This window comes from Nilaparvata lugens, chromosome 6, assembly GCF_014356525.2.
Source record: "Nilaparvata lugens isolate BPH chromosome 6, ASM1435652v1, whole genome shotgun sequence".
In the NCBI taxonomy this organism is placed as follows: Eukaryota; Metazoa; Arthropoda; class Insecta; order Hemiptera; family Delphacidae; genus Nilaparvata; species Nilaparvata lugens.
This window is the reverse complement of record NC_052509.1, coordinates 19,760,173-19,779,951: the sequence shown is the minus strand read 5'-3', so window position 1 is coordinate 19,779,951 and position 19,779 is coordinate 19,760,173. Positions and strand designations below refer to the sequence as shown.

General features: G+C 33.9%; 1 protein-coding gene across 1 annotated transcript; it reads left to right on the top strand.

Annotated features, from left to right (window-relative positions):
• Positions 1–1,027: 1,027 nt before the first annotated feature.
• Positions 1,028–19,522, top strand: LOC111054101 (ADP,ATP carrier protein 2). The gene is made up of 4 exons (XM_022341065.2): positions 1,028–1,344; positions 13,077–13,338; positions 17,379–17,610; positions 18,357–19,522. Exons 1-4 carry the CDS (start codon positions 1,179–1,181, stop codon positions 18,600–18,602), a joined length of 906 nt encoding a protein of 301 aa, XP_022196757.2. The 5' UTR covers positions 1,028–1,178; the 3' UTR covers positions 18,603–19,522.
• The last annotated feature ends 257 nt before the right edge of the window (positions 19,523–19,779 follow it).

The window sequence follows — 19,779 nt, the reverse complement described above, 5'->3', positions numbered from 1 at the left end:
GGTTATCATTGTCGGGGTTAAGGGTTAACGCGTGCCATAATTCCAACAAAGTTGAGATAAAACCGACTAAAGTGAGATTCACTTAGAACTGTCAGATTCTCTTATAAATAACATCAAAGCTTCCCATCCAACCAATGCTGACGACTGTTAAAGGAATCTCACTATAGAGATTCATTTAAAACACTATAAATACTGTACCGTAGTGAATAGTTTTCAAAGATTATAGTGCCTGATACTTTCAATATTCACTATAGTGAGATTCAAATCTCACTATAGAGATTCATTTAGAGATTAGAGATTTCAAACTATCAGCATTCCTTAATAATAGCATCAAACCTTCGATCCATTCACTAAATAAGATTTCCATTTAGATATTAGATTTATGTGGATGTGGCTCAACACAAATTATGACTATTATGAGCCACATTATCTATACTACAATAAAGGAAAGAACTGGCTTATACACGTAAGGAATAGGGAATTATGTTTGACGCATCATCACGTCTGAAATATAATCAACTGATTGATTTGAAATTTTGCATATAGACTCTTCATTAACCGAGGATGGTTATAGGTCTATTTTCAAATTTCGATTTTTTATTACGTCAAGTTTTCATTTTGCAGATTTAAAATAGACCCTTGCGAAGCACGGGTTACCTACTAGTTTTAAATAAAAATAGTAATCTAAATATTGTGGGTAAACAATTTTAAGAAGGGTACTTGAATTTATTTTTTATTCATATTCAAGAGTAGCCCTTAGGAAAAAAGACAATAGCATTTTTTATGTTTTGAAGACGAAGTTTTGTTGAGTTTGATTCTTGAGTAATAGGTGATTTATGCATCAAATTAAAGACAATTATTATGATTGAAAGAATTCAACCAATAATTCTGCCAGTTTGGAGTGGATCTCACTATAGTGCGCGGAGTCTGCGTCAACGAGCCGCCAAAATGAATAATTATGTTGGATTTTGGCGACCGCAAGTCAAAGTGACGTCACAGCGAGCGAGTGGAGGGGGAAGCGCGCTATTTCTGTTGGGAAAGGTGGGGCGTTCGCAGCCAGCCGAAAAAAGTCTCAGTCAGGATCCTCCTTTTCCGTTGAAGCGTCTTGACCGCGAGTGGCTCACACAACGCACCGCAGCTTTTCCTCCTCACAAAAGTAACTAAGTTAATTTCCCAACATGCAGCCGGCTCTTGCTGATCCCGTTGCCTTCGCTAAGGACTTTGTGGCCGGAGGTGTGGCGGCCGCAATTTCCAAGACCACCGTGGCGCCCATCGAGAGAGTGAAGCTGCTTTTGCAAGTTCAGCACATTTCCAAGCAGATCCCCGAGGACCAGCGCTACAAGGGTGAGTAGAAAGTCACGTAAAGTTCACCTTACAACCTTTAAAATCGTCCACTAACAAGAAAAATAGGTTTACAAAAGTGACAGAGATAAATATAAACTGAAGTCAGTGATCTGATAACCAAAACCTTGATAATCAAAAAACCTTGATAACCAATCTTGATAACCAAAACCTAACGTAACCATTATGAGAATATTCCTATTCAAAAAATTTCAAATAAATTTAAAAGTTCACCTTGAAAACCTTCAAAATGTCCACCAATAGAAACAATTTCCATAATTTCAATAAGTGACATAAATAGAAATGGAAAACAGTGATTACAATGTTTAGATCAATGATATTCCTTTCTAGAAGAAAGTCAAAGGAATCGAAAAGTTCACATAAAACCTTAAAACTCGTTCAAGGTCGACAGAGAGTTATTTCAATGTTCAATGAATGAGAGAGATCATACCACAGTGAACTACCTACTCGAAAATCAACAAATAACAGTGATTTAAAAGTGCTAATTGCCTTATCAATCCCAAAAATTAGAATGTCAAAGGAATCGACAAGTTTAAATGCATTGAAAATATCTAAGCTTAATTCAAATACAGAAATCTTGATAAACTAAAAGCATATGCCTAGATTTAGATAATCCCTGAACAATATCAATGAGTACCTGAGTTTCTTTGAAAAGGTCATCCAGATTCAACATGCAAACATTCATGTTTTCCTACTAATATAGGGAGCTACTGTTCTTTATATGTTGAATTGAAATATATAGGGCCTAGGATGTAGTAGGCTTAGAGTACAATACAGTATTACTATTTCAGTATTACGGATCACAAAGTTAACAGGATAAAATAAAAAAAGACCAGTAGCCTTGAAATTGGGGTTCTTTTATAATTATTATTATTGGAACACAACAAGACAATGACCTACGGTATGAGTTACAGTACCTACCTATGACCTATGAGTCATCAATGATTCACAGAAGTTTGATAAATAAAGCAATCAATGAATTCGTAACGGAATTCTACTACAGTCCACAGTGACACATCAATTGTCTAGCATTCAATTATTTTAAAACCCTGCTAGTTTTAATTTAAAATTTATTACAAAAAATTACTTAATCTCAATTATTAATTAGGCTACAATAATATGACCGTGAGTTAGTACTTCAAATAACTTGAAAATTTTCTCAATCACTTGAAATAAATTCAGCCCATGAACAAGTGGATACAAAGATATTTAAATTGCAAGGCTACCGTACTGAAAAAACTATGAACGTTAAATTGATGCAAATTGAATGACCCATGTGAAGCTCAAATCGACAATTGGCGAATTTGAGAACATGATCTACCATGTCAAACATCTCAAATAATAAATAAGGCACAAAGAGTTTAACAATAAATAAACTACAAATTGAAGATTACTACGAAAATAATGTTAAAAAATTCATGAGGACTCTTTACTTGGATATTTTCTATATTAAGACTAACAGTACGGTACTGCTTATGGTCTGAGTCTTGTAACATATTCCTAGAGAAATTTAGATGTTAGGAGAAAAATTGAAATTGAAAAAAAAAACAAATTATAATTCTTACTTGGCTAAAATAATTAGTAATAATCACAAGAAAAACAATCATTGTCATTTTGGTTAATAAATCAGCATGTCACCTTCACCCCAAAGGTCACCCCTGTTGACCTCCAGTAGTAGATTTTGTTCATTCAATTCAAAATACACATTAATGGGGCTTTCCTTTTAACGTTCGTCGTGGAATTTGCCATTTTCAAGCTTATCATCATTTTTCGTGGATTCGAGACTAATAATAAAATAGTAGATTATTCGAAAATATTCTTCGAAAAATTATTTTGGAAGTGAAAACTTTTGATTTTTGTAAAATGTGCTCATGACTGTTTGCCAATAACAAAGATGTTGATTCTTTTTATTATTTTAATTTTTACAACTTTCGTCAAGGAATTGAAATAATACAAGCCATTAATATGAGGGTATGGAATGATATTAGCATGATCTATGACAGTTAGATGTTGTGGGTGACAAATAAACAAAAAAATGACAAATATATCACATATATATGAGATAATCAAATCATCGTTTACTGTCATAAAACATACAATATATTGAGACAACGGTCATTATTCATTTAAAAAATTTACAAAGTTGAAGAACTTAACTATCACAGTCAAACACTAGGTCTTCACCAACTACACACTACAAAAAATATACACATTCGATTACACATTGAATAAAATATAAAAAGGTAGGTAGTGTTAATTTTTGTAAATCAGAATCTGAGTTAATAATTTTAGGATAACATTTTGCCAAAACATCTTATAAAAAGAAAATTTTGTACAAAATTGATCATAAATTCCTATCAGTTCTATTCCAATAAAAAAAATCATTACTGAGATTAGCTCTCCATACAATCTACTACCTGCACGTCCTTCAAATAATTGATGAATAAAAAAATAAATATATTGATTTCTACTACCTGCACGTCCTTCAAATAACTGATGAATAAAAAAATAAATATATTGATTTTACCAATAATGGATGTCTAGTTAAACCAATTCAACCGCAAGGTAGTCGAACTCTCAAAAATGCAATGTATAAACAGCCTACTTAGCTACCTACTTGAATAAAATAATATTTAAGGATTATATAAGAATAAAAAACTCAAAAGCCAAAACTATACTGATTTAAAATCATAATACGGTACCTGCTGCATTCATGTACATTTTGATGAATGTTTTGAATAAAGAGATTGATTGATTGCTGAAATATCATAGAGCCTTACGTAAATGTCAAAGATACCAATTTGCACTTGAAGTACCTACGTGTGCAATCCCAGGTTCTAATATTATGAAGCATAGCTTATGCCTATTATTGAATAATGATCGATAAAAAACAAATATTATTTTATTATTGATAATACTGGAATAGAAAATAATAAAAATTTGTTTTAATAATTATAAACATATTTCTAAATAAAATATTTTAAAGTATATTTGTAAATAATGTAACCTTGTAATATTTTAAAATCAAACACGACTAGGTTTGATATTTAGTCAATCTCAAGTGTCATTTTTCAATTTTTTTTATATTATCAATTTTGATTTTGCTCGGGCAAATTTAATGAATCTTAACTTCATTCATATTAATTGGAGAACGGTATTTTATTGAAGATAGAAATGCTTAGTAATAGAAAACGTCTGGTTGAAGAATATGCGAAGAACACTCTGCTCAAAATAGAATCACAGGCAAAGCTAATAAAAATCTTGTACTTTTAACCTACGATTTCATTGGCAAAGTTTCAGAGTTTAGTTCTGCTCTTAGTATAGGTTTACATGATTCTGATCATCAGTCTTTTATAACTCAATCATTCTTATATAAGCCTCTACTTCACGCTATAAGAAAAACTAATGTCAATAGTAGGATAAAAATCAGACTTAATAACAGAGTAATCAAACTCGGTGATAAAAATAATCAGTGTAATAAAGTCAAGAGACATTGATCCGTTTTATTTAAATTTGGCAATGAGAAGCATTTCAAGATTTTTTCACTATATAACTAACACCTATTTTTCACCAATAGCCTAACATCCATTGATACATCACAAAATTACAAAAAATTCAGTGATAAAGAATATTAAACAGCTTATTGTTGAAAGCTGTCAACTCAAAACAAAACGAAATTAATATGCTTCTTGCTCATTTGATCATTCTAGTTGCTCGAATAGCTATTAATTTTAATTCTTTGGAAAATTCACCAAGAAATAATATTGATAGCTTTTCGTTCATCATTGTCATTCAATCAGAAAATATATACGTGATGCACTGGATAAATCATAACAAAATAATGCGAAAAAGAAAGTATCGGTATGAAAGCTAGCCTATAGAAAAATTACTAGAATTGAAATTTGAAAATCAACTATACCTAAATCAAATGACAGGAGTTCATTCTTCAATATATACATACATTATTTCTTATTTATGTTCTAATTTGGAGAACCAAAGTAATTTTAATGGATAGGCCTACACTTTGTTGATACTACAGGGTTGGGCATAGAGGTATGGATGATTTGAAAAAAAAACAGTTACCCACTCATTTTTAAACGAAACTCAAAATTTATTTTTTAGTGTGTACCCTGGATGTTGCAATTAAGAAAATTGAATAGGAAAAAAAACATTGATTATGTACGGAAAATAACATCTGTTGAATGCTGTCCGTTTCTGTCCATACACTATACACTCCTGTAGACGTTGTGAGTTGTCCATACTCCTCTGAAGCATTGCACGTGGTACCGTTCGAATTTGTTGTGTTATTGTTTCACTCAGGGCTTCAAGGGTTCGTGGTTTGTTTATGTATACACGTACAAGGGTCGAACCGTCACTGTCAATACGGATTGTTACCTAACAATGCTGCGTGAATTTTTCTGCCACAATTGAGAAGACGACGTATCAACGTCAATACTGTATGGTTTCATCAAGAAGGGGCGACATGCCATACATCGAGAGCAGCTATGGAATTTCTAAGGCAGAACTTCCCTGGACGCCTCATTTCGTTGCATGAAGATGTGGAGTGGCCTCTTCGGTCACCGGACCTGTCACCTAGTGACTATTATTTATGGGGCTACCTAAAAGCACGTGCTTCAACCACGAACAAAACACGAACCCTTGAAGCCACATAAATTATAGTCACTTTTCAGACCTATACTTTTTCTTGTAAAAATTGCTCATAGAATTAACACTACTACTATAATAACTACTGAAATTACATTATTACCGGTCCTGATGCACTGGATTGATGACAAAGAATGCAATAAAAAAGTATGAAACAAAGCTAAAAGTAGAAAAATTACTACTAAAAATCACCTGCACCTCAATCAAATGACACAAGTTCATTGTTCAACTATTCTGTTTCTCTATTTTTTGTAAAGTTGAAAAACACTCTTTCCAAAAATATAATTCTTATTATTTATAAACGGATAGAGAAAGATCTTCTGTAAAATTAATGAAAATCCAGATTGTATTTGACATCTATTGATAAGAATATTTTTGGCAATATTTTAGAGTTGACATGCCTGCTGGATAGACGTCAATGTAATTACGGTACTACGCTTTCAGTTTGTTATCTATGTGAACTCTTGTTTGTAAAAAAAACGTTCAAAAATTTTCTACTCCAATGCTCGTAAAGATATCTGTTTCAAGGTCGTAGTATTTCAAGTTGAGTGTTATCACTAATACCATAATTTAACGCTAATAACACATATTACACGAATTTCTCAACTCAAGTTGTCTGGTTGCTTCGATTGCCTAGTCTCCAACAGATAAGGAGAATTACCATTTCAATGTACGCAAATATAGAACAAACAATATTTTGAATATTATTTGTAATTCATTGCTGTCTTGACTATATAGTTCCCCTAAGTGCGTCTTCATGATTAACACTAATCAATAATGAATTCGATATTTTTCTGAAATGTCCAAATCCAATATTTAAAAAAACATAAATGGAATTTTTAGTCAAAAAAACTGAGGTGAAACTGAACCTAACTCAACTCAGTAAGTTTGTGAAGATAATGTTATAAAATCGGATTTTATTGCAACCTGCTGAATGTCTTTTCTCAATATGCTGAATGACACGAGAAACATTGATAAATTTTCATCGATATAAATGATAAAAGTATGATAATATTTTGATAATTTGTTGAATAATGTTGATAATAATAATGTACATGTAAAACTGAAAAAGTTACTGGTTAGATGCTAACAGAGTAGCTAGACTGATATTGAAAAATATATCATGACAGTAAAAATGTAAGTAATTGAAAGGGAAGAGAAGACATTTTTGTAGACATTGGTTTCACAAATTCTCCTTTCATAATATCCATGGGAGAAAAATGATAAATTCTTAACTATTAGTTGAATGATGGGCCATTGAGTGAAAACTTAATGATTTTCGGTTACTTATAAATCTGGTAGACCTTGACAACTTTGAATTCTTATAGTATATTTCTACAAATCCCTAATTATAGATGAAATAAGCATTAGGCCTACATAGAAATTCAATCAACAATATTATTCAATTCAACACAAAATACATAAAGGAAAACAGCATACAAAAACTCACAATCAAAAATAAGTTTCTAATAAAATACAATAACAGGCTTCATGGTGAGGTGTGCTGAAAAGCCTACCTAGCCAACTATGGTTGATTCTATTAAATCATTCACTATGAAGAGATAGCAGACCTCATGTGTGTGCCCAGCGTTATTGCCCTGTCACCAGTTGGCTCAAATCTTTGAATAGTAGTCTTGAGAAGCGCGGGAACACTAGCGTCAGGTGATCAATTTTCATAACGGCAAGGAAAGTTGTGTGAGTGCGCCACACCAGATTTTTGTGTTATTGTTTCACTAAGGGCTTCAAGGGTTCGTGGTTTGTTTATGTATACACGTACAACGGTCGAACCGTCACTGTCAATACGTATTGTTACCTAACAATGCTGTGTGAATTTTTCTGCCACAATTGAGAAGTCGACGTATCAACGTCAATACTGTATGGTTTCATCAAGAAGGGGCGACATGCCATACATCGAGAGCAGATATGGAATTTCTAAGGCAGACCTTCCCTGGACGCCTCATTTCGTTGCATGAAGATGTGGAGTGACCTCTTCGGTCACCGGACCTGTCACCTAGAGACTATTATTTATGGGGCTACCTAAAAGCACGTGCTTTAACCACGAACAAAACACGAACCCTTGAAGCCACATAATTATAGTCACTTTTCAGACCAATACTTTTTCTTGTAAAAATTGCTCATAGAATTAACACTACTACTATAATAACTACTGAAATTACATTATTACCGGTCCTGATGCACTGGATTGATGAAAAAGAATGCAATAAAAAAGTATGAAACAAAGCTAAAAGTAGAAAAATTACTACTAAAAATCACCTGCACCTCAATCAAATGACACAAGTTCATTGTTCAACTATTCTGTTTCTCTATTTTTTGTAAAGTTGAAAAACACTCTTTCCAAAAATATAATTCTTATTATTTATAAACGGATAGAGAAAGATCTTCTGTAAAATTAACGAAAATCCAGATTGTATTTGACATCTATTGATAAGAATATTTTTGGCAATATTTTAGAGTTGACATGCCTGCTGGATAGACGTCAATGTAATTACGGTACTACGCTTTCAGTTTGTTATCTATGTGAACTCTTGTTTGTAAAAAAAAACGTTCAAAAATTTTCTACTCCAATGCTCGTAAAAATATCTGTTTCAAGGTCGTAGTATTTCAAGTTGAGTGTTATCACTAATACCATAATTTAACGCTAATAACACATATTACACGAATTTCTCAACTCAAGTTGTCTGGTTGCTTCGATTGCCTAGTCTCCAACAGATAAGGAGAATTACCATTTCAATGTACGCAAATATAGAACAAACAATATTTTGAATATTATTTGTAATTCATTGCTGTCTTGACTGTATAGTTCCCCTAAGTGCGTCTTCATGATTAACACTAATCAATAATGAATTCGATATTTTTCTGAAATGTCCAAATCCAATATTTAAAAAAACATAAATGGAATTTTTAGTAAAAAAACTGAGGTGAAACTGAACCTAACTCAACTCAGTAAGTTTGTGAAGATAATGTTATAAAATCGGATTTTATTGCAACCTGCTGAATGTCTTTTCTCAATATGCTGAATGACACGAGAAACATTGATAAATTTTCATCGATATAAATGATAAAAGTATAATAATATTTTGATAATTTTTTGAATGATGTTGATAATAATAATGTACATGTAAAACTGAAAAAGTGGTTAGATGCTAACAGAGTAGCTAGACTGATTTTGAAAAATATATCATGACAGTAAAAATGTAAGTAATTGAAAGGGAAGAGAGGACATTTTTGTGGACATTGGTTTCACAAACTCTCCTTTCATAATATCCATGGGAGAAAAATGATAAACTCTTAACTATTAGTTGAATGATGGGCCATTGAGTGAAAACTTAATGATTTTCGGTTACTTATAAATCTGGTAGACCTTGACAACTTTGAATTATTATAGTGTCTTTCTACAAATCCCTAATTATAGATTAAATAAGCATTATGCCTACATAGAGTAGGCCTATTCAATCAACAATATTATTCAATTCAACACAAAATACTTAAAGGAAAACAACATACATAAAGGAAAACAACATACAAAAACTCACAATCAAAAATAAGTTTCTAATAAAATACAATAACAGGCTTCATTTCAGGTGTGCTGAAAAGAAAAATACCTAGCCAACTATGGTTTTCCATGTAATAGGCAGGTAGAGGGTATAAAAGTAAGTAAGGGTGAGAGGAGTGGAAAAGGGAAAAATGGAGAAGGCAGGACAAAAGAGAGAAGAAATATGAGCAAAAATTGTAAGCGAGTCCACTTTTAACAAATTTATCTAAAAGAAAAGGCCTTGCAAACAGTAGTTAGAGCAGAAATCTCAAGACTCATACGTCGATACGAAAGAAAAAAATCTGGTGTTGCGCACTCACACAACTTTCCTTGCCGTTATGAAAATTGATCACCTGACGCTAGTGTTCACGCGCATCTCAAGTCTACTTATAAACAAAGATCTGAGCCAGCTGGTGACAGGACAATAACGCTGGAGACATACGAGGTCTGCTATCTCTTCATAGTGAATCATTTAATAGAATTAACAGTTGCCAACAATTTGCAATTGGATAATCACATTTTCTTGAATTTCATGCTTATTTTCAATTTTAGGTGAAAATGTAACTGAACATTAATTGTAGAGATTTTCATGCTCAATCTTTTCCACTTGAATTTTTTTGTTTAAATTGTATCTGAAGCATGATAATAAATTGTGAATCTAAAATCAAACTTTGCAGATATGGGATATATTTGCAGATATATTTTTACAGATATGGGACTTGTGGCAGTTGATAGAGCTTATCAATGAGTACTCCAGGTATAAATTTAATCAAAATCATTAGAGCCGTTTTTGAGAATATCACGAAAAACCCTTTTTTGACAACATTTTCTCCATTTTAGCCGCCATCTTGAATTGCATTTGATGGAAATTGTTCGTGCCAGATCCTTATATTGTAAGGACCTTAAGTTCCAAATTTCAAGTCATTTCGTTAATTGAGAGATGAGATATCGTGTACACAGACGCACATACACTCATACACACACACACACGTACAGACCAATACCCAAAAACCACTTTTTTGGACTCAGGGAACCTTGAAACGTATAGAAATTTATAAATTGGGGTACCTTAATTTTTTCGGAAAGCAAATACTTTCCTTACCTATGGTAATAGGGCAAGGAAAGTAAAAATTAATGTATAGGTCCAGGTTTTTATTTCTAGTTTAGTTTTTCTACTAATCTATGTTTTTCTCTAATCTAGAGTCTATGAGGAAGTGGTCCGGAATAAGGTTTATTATTTTAGTGTTTATAAAGATCAACTGTTTCCTTAAACATTCAATATTGGTGTGATATGTGACATATCTATTTGCAGTGGCTTGAATGATAATTATTGAAAATTGAATTTAAAGTGTGAGGAAAATGGGATTTATATTTTATCAAGTATTCAATTACGGTTTTTATATGTAGTTGGCGTACTGTCATTACCTTAAAGTCACTAAAAACCATCTCGGTAGGGTACAATCTAGGTTTTTTGAGAATAATTTTAATGATCAGTTTTTGCGCCACGAATACAAAAAACTCAGAAGACAACAATTTTGGATTCCTCAATATGACAGTTGAAACATCTCCCCCAAACAGCTATGCCATACTGCAGAATTGATTTAACTAGAGAATGATATACCATTTCTAAAACTTTCTTATTTAAAATTCTATTTATTTGATAGAATTTGTAAGATGAATATCTAATTCTTCTACAGACGGACTTTATATGTACGGTACATCCTACTTTAGACTACAGTATTAGTATTATTGTGTAATATCGGGGCACCGAGCTTTGCTCGTTATTTATTTATTGACTTTTGATAAACCGAACACAATTCTTTAAAATGATTGGGGAAGTACTAACAGGCACAGCCCAAAACTGTTTTTTCCCGAATTTTGATTTATACACTATAAAAGTCCAGAAAGTAGGTTATGTTCCATACACTTGAATTCAGGTTCAATTTTCTGTTCAAACATTTGAAAACAAAAAAATTATAATTTAGATTATATACAAACCAAATTGAATAACAAAATAACACTCACTAATCACTTGAAATTGTCAAATAATAATCAAATTTAAGATTATGATATACTCTAGTTTAGGAGGATTATCATGTCATGTCAACAAATCAGATTATGTTGATCAAATCGATTAAAAATTGTCTAGCTAGATAAAATTTCTAGCTGATTGATTATGATTACACAGCTGGAAATAATTCTGTCTCTCTCCCATACAGGCACACGCATCTTCTGTTATCGAGAGACGACAAAATTATCATCTGTTTTCCAAGGATGAATTACCTATCCTTTTAATGTCGTTCAGCGAGTTTTCCAAAGAATGAGACCTAGTGCAATCGAATCTCTATATCATAAACCTACCGTGAGAATCGTTACAGCCGTTTTCGAGATCCGTTAAACATAAATAACCAGATATAAAAATAGCCAGATATATACAGAAAATGCTCGCTTAATATAATAGGATTTTATAGAGCGAATGTACATTAAATAGATATACAGAGATAAAAGGTAATGAATAAAACACTGATAAATGTATCAGCCATGAATAAATAGGCTACTATTAAAGGGGAAAAATTATTTTAGAATGCAGTTTATATTTTGGTTTCTCATAATTTTTTCAAGTTAATTTAATCTTTCAAATTTTGAATGAAATAGTATATATCTTATTGAAGAGAATTAATTAATTTATGAACAAAAATAATATTTTTTAGATAAGACTTGAAATACCTTCAAATAAGAATACCAATGATAAAAATCGATAATAAAAAATAGAAGACCTTTAACTGTATAAGCGAATCCCTTGTGAGTTGGGGCTTCTCAACATTGAAACATATTAATTTACCTACCATGGAACACTTTAAATGAAACTCTTCTGTTTTCTCACAGTCCACAAAAAACTTTCACAAGAGTTCCTAATGATAAAATAACTACACAGTATAACCACATAAACTCAGTCAGAGTAGCATAAATTAGATTCATTTTTATCAACAATAATAATTATGTAGGCTACAGTTCTGATTGATACCTGTTAGCGTACGCACCATCCAGATATGTAGTAATCAAACTTGAAAGTAAATTCCCGTTTCCAAGGTTCATGAATTATACATGAATCTCTATTTACTACATATTAACAAAAATATAACTGAAGTTGCTTTCCATGACGAAACTCTATATAATAACTTTATATATTTACTTGTTGTAGTTCTGACAGTTCCTCTTAAGGAGTGTAATGCATTCCTCAATACTCCAACAAATATTTACAAGTAACACAGTGTCTGAACCACAACAAAGTTAAAAAAATGTAACACCTATACATGCAATAATTGATTTGAGCCAACTTGAACACAATTTCAAGAGCTTGATCAACAATATTCTTGCCCTTAAGCTAATTAGTGAACACTTTTGGAAATTAGTGATAGCTTGTTCTGACTTGGAAACACTTGTTGATATCGGATAGCAATATTGATTTATGGCAAGTTGACGTGTTGGATTGCAGGCATGGTTGACTGCTTCATCCGTATCCCCAAGGAGCAGGGCTTCTCAGCCTACTGGCGTGGTAACATGGCCAACGTGATCCGTTACTTCCCAACACAGGCGCTCAACTTCGCCTTCAAGGACAAGTACAAGCAGGTGTTCCTCGGTGGCGTCGACAAGAACACCCAGTTCTGGAGGTACTTCGCCGGCAACCTCGCCTCCGGTGGTGCTGCGGGAGCCACTTCCCTCTGCTTCGTCTACCCTCTTGACTTCGCCCGAACCAGGTAACATCATCAATTCACAATAATATACAGTTCATAATTTCTCCTTCTTCTTCCTTTCAGGGTTTAGGCATCTTAATTTTATTCAATTAACAATAGTATACGGTACATCATTTCTCCAATTTATTCTTCATTTCAGGGTTTAGGCATCTCTGTCTGTTCCGTACCTCACATTCATCTATCTTATCATTGGACGTCCTCGGTTTCCATTGCCTTCTGGGTTGTAGTTGAGAACCAATTTCGGTAACCTGTCTCCCTTCATTATATTCACACCATTTCAGACTACTCTGAGATATCTTCTCGTTTATAGAGAAGACGTTAAGTTCTTTCCTTATCACAGTACTTCTCAAACAATCCTCTCTACTGCAACCGCAGGTTCCACGGAGAAATCTAATTTCAGATGCCTGCAGCCTGCTCTCATCTGACCTTGATAGCATCCAAGTTTCACATCCATACAGAAGTGTTGGTGCGGCTATGGTTTTGTAAAATTTCAGCCTGGTGCTCTGGCTAGCATTATTGTTTAGATTAATATGTATGGTACCGCATATGTTTTGGAAGCGATGTATTTTGTTGAAAGTGCATCTCTTCCTCTTCTGTGAGAGAAATCACAGCCCAGATAATTGAAGTTTGATACCTGCTCTAGAATACTGTTATTTAATACTATCTTGCTCCTTACTGGCTCCATTCCCTTCAAAGCCAAAACCTTTGTCATGAATTAATAACATTAAAATCATAAGATTCCTTCATTATTTACATCATCATATCATTCCATCTTCTATTCTGGGTGTCATTGCTGGATAAAGTTGTATTGCTAGAGAAATAACGATTTCGAATAATGACTATGCTTACTTACTTACTTACGAAGCGCTACAGCCCTGCGTGGACCTTGGCCTCCTCAACAATTCGCCTCCATTCATCTCTCTGATTAGCCAGTCTCCTCCAGTTACTCACTCCTATTAGGCACGCTAGATCTATTTCCACATCCTGCAGCCAACGTGTTCTCGGGCGACCTCTTTTCCTCGTTCCTTCCATTCTTCCAACAAGCATCTGACTCTGCATCCTATTATTCTCCATTCTTTGGACATTTCCCAGCCAGTTGATTCTTTTAGATTTTATGAATCGTACTATGTCATTTCCACGCAGAATGTTACTTATCTCCGCATTGCTTCTGATTCTCTACTCTCAATTTTCGCATATGGGGCCATGAATTCTTCTTATTACTTTTCTTTCGAAAATCCTCAATGCGTTCATATTTTGGGAGTTGAGAACCCAAGTTTCACAGCCGTATGTCACTACCGGTCTTATAAGTGTTTGATATAGTTTTACTATCGTGCATCTTGATATTAGTCTAGACTTCATTAAACTTCTATTTGCAAAGTAAGCTCTGTTACCCTGATCAATTCTCTTTTCAATTTCCTGACTCAGGTTATTGCTTACATTCAGTTTAGTTCCAAGGTAAGAAAAACTCTCCACACTTTCAAATTTAAATCCCCCAACTTCAAAATATTGTGCTGCTCGTCTTGCCAGCGATGAGGTCATCTTCATATACTTGGTCTTGTTAGTATTAACTTCAAGACCTATAGTGTGTCCTTCTTTTTCTAGAGTCAAAAAAGCTTCCTTCAGAGTTGCTGAATTTCGAGCCACCAACGCAATGTCATCAGCATAGGCTAAACCTTGCTTGGATTTAAATAGGTTGTTCCCTGTGAGTTCTAGTTCTTGGACTACTTTGTGCAGAGCTAAGTTGAAAAGTAGTGCTGACAATGCATCACCCTGTCTAACCCCTTGCTCTATTTGGAATGCTCTGCTCGTTTTTCTTCCAACAAGTACCTTGGCATAATTATTTGACAAGTTCATGAACGCCAGTCTTACTAGTTTTCTAGGGAAACCAAAAATTTCCAGGGCTTCTAGTAGGTTTTCAATTTTCACAGAGTCAAATGCCTGTTTGAAATCGACGAAAAGGATTTGCAAATCAACATTGTATTCTATGCATTTATTTATTTTTTTAATAAAATTACAAATCATATGAATATTATCGGGATACAACAACAGGCAGGCATAGCCCAAAACTATTCTGTTCCCAAATTTTGATAAATAATAAAATGTCCGAAAAAATAGGTTATGTTCTTACTGAGGAAAGTTAAAGTTCAAAGTTCTGTCCAAAATATATATGAGCTAAAATTTTTGAATTTAGAATGATTAAAATACCAAATTATAGTTGAATATTGCACTTAATATCACCGCACTTTGAATAAATTAAGTTATTTTAGAAAATTTTGAAACCAAAAATATATACACATCTTTACACATGGAGGAATTTCTCCATTAGTTGGTGTATAGCAAAAATTTGGTCAGTTGTTCCCCTTCCTGGTCGAAACCCACACTGATACTCGCCAACGATTCTTTCTGATAATGAGCTCATTCAACAAAGTAATCCCTCGATAGTTGCTACAAATCAGTTTCTCTCCTTTTTTATAAATGGGACAGATAAGACCCATGTTCCATTCTTTAGGCATCTCTTCTTTTCTCCATATCATCAGAATCAGCTTGTATATTTTGTCAATCACCTTATCTCCTGTATTTTTAAACATCTCAGCAGTAATAGAGTCTTCCCCTGGTGACTTACAGTTCTTCTGCTTTTGTTGACCGAGCGAAGTGAGGTCTAAGATTCAAGTCGACGGTTTGGCATTTCTCTTAATGTTTAAATGTTTATATGTTGCGCATTTACGGCGAAACGCGGTAATAGATTTTCATGAAATTTGACAGGTATGTTCCTTTTTTAATTGCGCGTCGACGTATATACAAGGTATATGCATTTCAAGGATAATATAAAAGGAAAAAGGAGCCTCCTTTATACGCCAATATAAGAGTAAAAATCAGACTATAGAATTATTCATCATAAATCAGCTGACAAGTGATTACACAGATGTGTGGAGAAGCCAGTCTATTGCTGTATTTCCATAAGGTCTATAGTTTCAATCAGGTACTTGTGGATGAGAATACTGCATGAGGTCTACTGTTCACAGAACTACTAGTACTGCTTCTATGACTTCTTCTCTAGTGGAGTTTACAACTTTAATCAGCAGTGTGAAAACATGGTGTCCATGCATTTTGTTCTCCTTCGCCATTTCCATTCAATACATCTTGAAAATGTTCTGCACATCTCTCCAACACTTTTGATTCTTCGATATTTACATCATCATATTATTCCATCTTCTATTCTGGGTGTCATTGCTGGATAAAGTTGTATTGCTAGAGAAATAACGATTTCGAATAATGACTATGCTTAAGCAAATTAAATTGCTATTAGTAGAGAAGTACTATTGCTACTGCTTGATGATAAGATGAATAATAGAAAATGAAGAGAAAATAAGGAAGAGATTTAATCCGGAAGTAATGAAATAAATGCCCAGTATGAGCATGAATTCCACTTCTAACAAAAGTCCATACATGGTTGATTGTTGATTCCGGATGTGCTACACTGGACTATAACTTCGACCTTAATGTGGGCGAAGTTGAGGCAATAGAAGCCCCCTTTTCCAGCAAGCCTTATTTATTTATTCATTGTCACAATACATCAATTTTGAGTTGCACTCATTATGATTGATAACTTTTCAATTGCTATAAGTAAATAACATAAATATGATACAAACATAAATATAAGTACATTACATAAATATAATGGTTATTCTTCATTAAACCAATTAAGCATAATTTACTGACTCACTAGATTCTACCAAGGAGAGGCTACAAGTTTGTCATAATTCATTCATTCACATTACAACAATTTTGAGTTGCACTCATATATGACTGATGAGTTGTCAATTGCTGCATAAATTAATGGCTATTCAAAATTAAACCAATTAGACATAACTTACTAACTAGATTCTACCAAGGAGAGACTACAAGTTATGAAACATGGGAATGTCACAATCACGAACTCCATGTATTAAAAAGTTGATGTGTTGCACTTGGGTTGTAGCCTACTTAAGGAGAGGCTGCAAGTTATGAAACTAACTCAAAGTTGATGTGATGGGTTGTTTTAGGTTGGCAGCCGATGTCGGCAAGGGTTCGGTGCGCGAGTTCAACGGCCTGGGCGACTGCCTGAAGAAGATCTTCAAGGCCGATGGTCTGGTGGGACTCTACAGAGGCTTCGGTGTGTCAGTGCAGGGTATCATCATCTACCGCGCCTCCTACTTCGGCTGCTTCGACACCGCCAAGGGAATGCTGCCCGACCCAAAGAGCGCTGGCTTCCTCATCTCCTGGGGTATTGCTCAGGTCAGCACAAAACTCTTCACCTATTTTCAATTCATCCTTGAAATTCAATTTCCATTTCATATTACTTATCAAGAGTAGTCTAATTCTATATTTCTTACAACAAATACATCATACGAATAATGATAGGGAGATAGATGCCTTTTTATTTACACTTTACAATAATAAAAATGATGTGGGAAAACTTGAGGCAATAAGAGCCCCTCTTCCACTCAACCCACAAACTAGAAATAAGATAATCTTGTGCTATTCCCTCCATAATTTAAATAAGGTTACATGAATAGTCCGAAATAGGTAAAGGCTTGTAGTTCTTGACTTCCCAAAATTTTTAGTTCTAAAGTATTTTCACTAAGCAGGTTTTCAAATTTAAATGTTTCAAAGCCAAATAAAGAAGAAATAATAAACATGTGTAATTATAAATTGATTAATCAATTTATTTGCCAAAAATTCATACATTACAAAATGCATTTCAATAAGGCTAGTCTTCGGCCCAGTTTCTAGAACACTTATTGAATCGAACAGACAAACCTAGATTCAATGGTCCATTATATCACCCTTAAGGTGGAGTTTTGTTTGTGTGTAAATGCCGACATCAACCACGACGAAGGGCCGTTTGCACAGTTGAAGCTTGAACTGAATAGAACATCAATAACGTTTTGATTTTAAATTTGATTTTGTAGGTTGTAGCAATTTAAAACAAAATTTCATGAGTAGAACACCACTAACGTTTTGATTTTTTGAATTGGTAGGTTGTAACAACAGTTGCCGGTATTGTGTCGTACCCATTCGACACGGTGAGAAGGCGTATGATGATGCAGTCGGGTCGCGCCAAGTCGGAAATCATCTACAAGAGCACCGCCCACTGCTGGTCGGTCATCTACAAGTCCGAGGGAGGTGGCGCCTTCTTCAAGGGAGCCTTCTCCAACGTCCTGCGTGGAACTGGTGGCGCTCTCGTGCTCGTACTCTACGACGAAATCAAGAACTTCCTCTTCTAAACTCGTTGTTGACATCACCTTGTCAATCTCATTGCCAATCTTCGATCAAGATACTTCCATCTGCTGCCACCACCGTGAAAACAATCGTAGTCAAGTTAGTGCGTTGTGTCTAGCCAGCTGATCCAAGCCCCGCGGGACCATTCACAAATTCGAGCCTACCTAGGAATGGTTGAGAGGCAAGGTTGATTGATAATTAACCTTGGTTGAGAGTCACACAGTCTCCTCTGTGTGAAACGCGAAATGAAAACGATCGACAGAATGTTACCAGAGGTGGATGATATCTGAACTATTAGTAAACACTATCTAGTCATTCATATCATTTTTTATTCTCTGAATAAAGTAGAAAATATCATAAAAATACCGATGAAAACCTAAAAAAATTCAAAACAAGCAACATTTCAAACTGAATAGTTTCTGATAGATCTCAACTGAAACAGTTTCTCTTCTGTTTTCGATAAACTTTGATGAATCCGATGATACAGATTGAATAATTCCATGAAATTGAATAGATTATTCTGTTAAAACGAAATTGTAACATAATTTTGAATTTGAAAGGGAAAGAAGAATTTGTTTATGGTTCCCTTAAATGATTATTTAAACTGAGATGCTTCTGTTCATTCCAAAGGAGTAATTATTGAAAAAGTTTATATTTTCAAATAGAATCGGACCGATTCTGGATAAAAATGGGCAAATTAGTCCAAAGCTGTCAAGACGTATTGTAATTATTATTCCAATTGAAAAAGGAGGATCCAAAACTTAGTGTCAGTTCTGTAAAAATAAATATTCTGATGTACATAGTTGTACAATATAATTTAAGTATTTATTGTGAATTAAACATAAGCTTTATTTATTTGTGAAAATAAACGTGCCGGTAACTGGTGGAATCCGAGTGGATTTCAGCGATTGCCGTTTTATGAATATTGTGGCTGCTTTTATTTTAGTCTTTGGTGTTGGGCCAAGTCGTGCAGGGTGTGCGAAAGCCGAGAATAGCCGACCAAAGCCAACCCATTCGCTCTTGGCCAACTTATCTCTCCTATTCCACCTTCCAAGGCTGTTCGCCGATATTTTCGATTATTGAAAGTCAAACTATGTCAAGTGGTGAATATTTATAAAAATAGAAACTATTTCCACACAAGCAGAAAACTATTGTTATGGATATGGACAGATATCGATGGCC